This window comes from Panthera pardus, unplaced genomic scaffold (genome assembly GCF_024362965.1).
Source record: "Panthera pardus isolate Hobbes unplaced genomic scaffold, ASM2436296v1 HiC_scaffold_2, whole genome shotgun sequence".
Lineage (NCBI taxonomy): Eukaryota > Metazoa > Chordata > Mammalia > Carnivora > Felidae > Panthera > Panthera pardus.
In genome coordinates, this window is record NW_026526765.1 from 87899405 (window position 1) to 87904585 (window position 5181).

Sequence of the window (5181 nt, forward strand, 5' to 3'; positions counted from 1 at the left end):
CAGTTAATAACAAACATAAAGGAAGTAATCAATAGTAATAAATAATAGGAGAATTTAACACCCCTAAAAAACCAATAGAACAGATTAATGAAACGAGGAGTTGGTTATTTGAAAAGATCAACAAAATTGATAAACCTTTAGCCAGACTCAAAAAAAAAAAAAAAAAAAAAAAAGAGAGAGAGAGAGAGAGAGGACTCAAAACCAGAAAGAGGAGAAATAACTGACACCACAGAAACACAAAGGATTATAAGAGAATATTTTGAAAATTATATGCCAGAAAATTGGACAACCTAGAAGAAATGGATGAATTCCTAAAAACATACAACCTCCCAAATTTGAATCAGGAAGAAATAGAAAAATTTGAACAGACCAATGACCACCAATGAAAATTGGATCAATAATCCCCAAACTCCCAACAAACCAAAGTCCAGGATCAGATGCTTCACGGGTGAATTCTACCAAAAATTTAAAGATAAGTTAGTACCTATTCTCAAACTATTCCAAAAAATAGAAAAGGAAGAAAAATTTGGAAATTCATTCTACAAGGCCTGCATTACCCTGATATCAAAACTAGATAAAGAAAAGAAGAGAACTACAGAACAATATCTCTGATGAACATAGATACAAAAATCCTCAACAAAATACTGGCAAACCAAACCCAACAATACATTTAAAAAAATTATTCACCACGATTAGGGATACCTGGATGACTCAGTCAGTTAAGCATCTGACTCATGATTTCATTTCAGGTCATGATCCCAGGGTTATGGGATCAGACCTCCTTTGGGCTCCATGCTGAGTGTGGAGCCCGCTTAAGATTCTCTCCCTTCCTCCCTCTTCCCCTCTCTCCTGCTCATGTTTTCTCTCTCTCTCTCTCAAATAAAATTAAAAAAATCATTTACCATGGTCAAGTGGGATTTATTCTTGGGATGCAAGTATGTCTCAATATTTGGAAATCAACGAATGTAATACATCACATCAATAAGAGAAAGGCATGTGATCATTTCTATAGATGCAGAAAAATTATTTGACAAAATACAACATCCATTCATGATAAAAACCCTCAACAGAGTGGGTTTAAAGGGAAGATACTTCAACATAATAAAGGCCGTATATGAAAAACCCACAGCTAATATCATACTCAATGGTGAAAAACAGAACTTTCCCCCTAAGATCAGGAACAAGACAAGAGTGTCCTCTCTCACCACTTTTATTCAACATAGTACTGGAAGTCCTAGCCACAGCAATCAGAATGAAAAAAGGAATAAAAGGCATCCAAGTTAGTAAGGAAGAAGTAAAACTTTCACTACTTGCAGATGACATGATATGATATATTGAGAACCCTAAAGATTTCACCAAAAACTACTAGAACTGATAAATGAATTTAATAAAGTCCAGGATACAAAATTAGTGTACAGAAATCTGTTGCATTTCTATTCACTAATGATGCAAAAAAAGAGAATTAAGAAAGCAATCCCATTTACAATTGCACAGAAAATAATAAAACACCTTGATGAAAGAAATTGAAGATGACACAAACACATAGAAAGATATTCCATGCCCATGGATTGGAAGAACAAATATTGTTAAAATATTTAACAAATATTGTTAAAATGGTAGTATTACTCAAAGCAATGTACAGATTTAATGCAATTCCTATCAAAATACCAGCAGCATTTTTCCTAGAACTAAAAAAAAAAAAAAAAAAAAAAAAAAAAAAAAAAAATCCTAAAATTTGTATGGAATGACAAAAACCCTGAAGAGTCAAAACAATCTTGATAACGAAAAATAAAGTTGGGGCGCCTGGGTGGTTCAGTCAGTTAAGTGTCCAACTTCTGCTCAGGTCATGATCTCGTGGTTTGTGGGTTTGAGCCCCACATCGGGCTCTGTGCTGACAGCTCAGAGCCTGGAACCTGCTTCGGATTCTGTGTCTTGCTCTCTCTGCCTCTCCCCTGCTCACGCTCTGTCTATCTCTGTCTCAAAATAAATAAAACATTAAAAAAAAATTTTTTTTAAGAAAAAGTTGGAGGCATCACAATTCAAGATTTCAAGTTATACTACAAGGCTGTAGTAATCAAAACAGTATGGTACTGGCACAAAAATAGACACATGGATCAATAAAACAGGATAGAAAAACCAGAAACAGGGGTGCCTGTGTGGCCTAGCTGGTTAAGCAGCCGACTTTGGCTCAGGTCATGATCTTGCAGTCCGTGAGTTTGAGCCCCGCGTTGGGCTCTGTGCTGACAGCTCAGAGCCTGGAGCCTGTTTCAGATTCTGTGTCTCCCTCTCTCTGACCCTCCCCCATTCATGCTCTGTCTCTCTCTGTCTCAAAAATAAATAAACATTAAAAAAAATTTAAAAAAAAAGAAAAAGAAAAACTGGAAACAAACCACAATTATAAGATACATTAATCTTCAACAAAAGAGGCAAGAATATGCAATGAGAAAAAAGCAGTCTCTTCAACAAATGGTGTTGAGAAAACTGGACAGCTACATGCAGAAGAATGAAACTGGACCACTTTATTTCACCGTACACAAATAATGGTCAAAATGGATTAAAGACCTAAATGTAAGATGTGAAACCATAAAAATCCTAGAAGAGAGCATAGGCAGTAATTTCTCGGATATCAGCCATAGCAACATTTTTCTAGATATGTCTCCTGAAGCAAGGGAAATGAAAGCAAAAGTAAATTATTGAGACTACATCAAAATAAAAAGCTTCTGTACAGCAAAGGAAACAGTCAACAAAAGACAACAAAACTAAAAGACAACCTACTGAATGGGAGAAGATATTGCAAATGATATATCTGATAAAGGGTTAATATCAAAAATTTATAAAGAACTTACAAAACTCAACACCCAAAAAATAATCCAATTAAAAAATCAGCAGAAGACATGAACAGATACTTCTTCAAAGAAGACATCCAGATGGCCAACAGACACATGAAAAGATACTCAACAGCACTCATCATCAGGAAAATGCACATCAAAACCACAATGAGATATCACCTCACACCTGTCAGAATAGCTAAAATAAAAAAACACAAGTAACAAGTACTGGCAAGGATGTGGAGAAAAAGGAACCCTCATGCACTGTTAGTTGGAATGCAAACTGGTGCAGCCACTGTGGAAAAACAGTATGGCGGTTCCTCAAAAAATTAAAAATAGAACTACTCTACAGTCCAATAATCCCACTCTGGGTATTTACCCAAAGAATACAAAAGCACTGATTCTAAAGGATACATGCACCCTTATGTTCATTGCAGCATTATTTAAAATAGCCAAATTATGGAAGCAACCCAATGTCCATTGACAGATGAATGGATAAAGAAGATATAGATATAGACATAGATATAGATATAGATAGACATATAGATACACACACAATGGAATATTATTCAGCCATAAAAAATGAAATCTTGCTATCTGCAACCACATGGATGGAGCTAGCGAGTATAATGCCCAGTGAAATGTCAGGGAAAGACAAATATGATTTCACTCAATACATGGAATATAAGAAGCCAAACAAAAGATCAAAGGGAAAAAGAGAGAGAGATAAATCAAGAAACAAACTCAACTGCAGAGAACAAACTGATGGTTACAAGAACGAGGCGGGTGGAAGGATGGGTGAAATAGGTGAAGGAGATTAAGAATACACTTACTGTTTTGGCAGCATCTGAGAGAATGAAGACCATTCTCATGAATCAAACGACTGACATTCCAGAAAATGCTGACATCACTCTTAAGGGACCCACTGTTTTGTAAAGGGTCCTAGAGGAACCCTGTGAAGGGACTTCAGTCACATCATTGTAGAGCTCGGTGTTCTTGGAAAGAAAAAGAGAAGGCTCCAAGTTGACAAATGGTGGGGAAATAGAAAAGAATTGGCTATTGTTGTTTGCACCATCTATAGTCATGCACAGAACATGATGAAGGGTGTTACACTAGGTTTCCATTACAAGAGGTCTGTGTATGTCACTTCCCCCATCAATGCTGTTATTCAGGAGAATGGTTCTCTTATTGAAATTTGTAATTTCTTGGGTGAAAAATACATCCACAGGGTTCAGATGAAACCAGGTATTGCTGGTTCAGTATCTCAAGCCCAAAAAGAAGAGTTAATTCTTGAAGGAAATGACATTGAACTTGTATCAAACTCAGCTGCTTCGATTCACAAAGTCACAGCAGTTAAAAACAAGGATATCAGAAAATTTGGGGATGATATCTATGTTTTTTTTCTTTTTTTAATTTTCTTTTTAATTTTTTTAAAATTTACATCCAAAGTAATTAGCATATAGTGAAACAATGATTTCCGGAGTAGATTCCTTAATGCCCCTTAACCATTTAGCCCATTCCCCCTCCCACAACCCCTCCAGCAACCCTCAGTTTGTTCTCCATATTTATGAGTCTCTTCTGTTTTGTCCCCCTCCCTGTTTTATATTATTTTTGTTTCCCTTCCCTTATGTTCATCTGTTTTGTCTCTTAAAGTCTTCATATGAGTGAAGTCATATGATTTGTGTCTTTCTCTGACTGACTAATTTCACTTAGCATAATACCCTCCAGTTCCATCCACGTAGTTGCAAGTAGCAAGATATCATTCTTTTTGAGCCTTGTGATACATTTTTTTTTTCAGTTTACTTATTTATTTTGAGAGAGACAGAGACTGTGCAAGTGAAGGAGGAGCAGAGAGAGAGGGTAAGAGAGGATCCCAAGCAGGCTCCATGCTGCCAGTGCAGGGCCACATGCGGGATTTGAGCTCACAAAACCATGAGATCATGACTTGAGCCAAAACTGAGAGATGCTTAACTGAGCCACCCAGCTGCCCCAAGACTTAGTGATATTTAAAAGATGCAATGAGGGGCGCCTGGGTGGCTCAGTCGGTTAAGCAGTCGACTTCAGCTCAGGTCATGATCTCGCACTCCGTGAGTTCGAGCCCCGCGTCAGGCTCTGTGCTGACAGCTCAGAGCCTGGAGCCTGTTTCAGATTCTGTGTCTCCCTCTCTCTGACCCTCCCCATTCATGCTCTGTCTCTCTCTGTCTCAAAAATAAATAAACGTTAAAAAAAAATAAAAGATGCAATGAAAGCTGTATTGATTTGGGGGGGAAAAGAATATACTTATCGTGATGAGCCCTGAGTAATGTATAGAATTGTTGAATTACTATAATGTACACCTGAAACTAATATAACA

General features: G+C 36.9%; 1 protein-coding gene across 1 annotated transcript; it reads left to right on the top strand.

Annotated features, from left to right (window-relative positions):
* The first annotated feature begins 1979 nt into the window (after positions 1-1979).
* LOC128778362 (60S ribosomal protein L9-like) lies at positions 1980-4818 on the top strand. Its single transcript, XM_053907648.1, is given in 2 exon segments — positions 1980-3756; positions 3759-4818. Coding segments are annotated over 2 exon segments (606 nt in total). The 5' UTR covers positions 1980-3683; the 3' UTR covers positions 4292-4818.
* Positions 4819-5181: the final 363 nt, after the last annotated feature.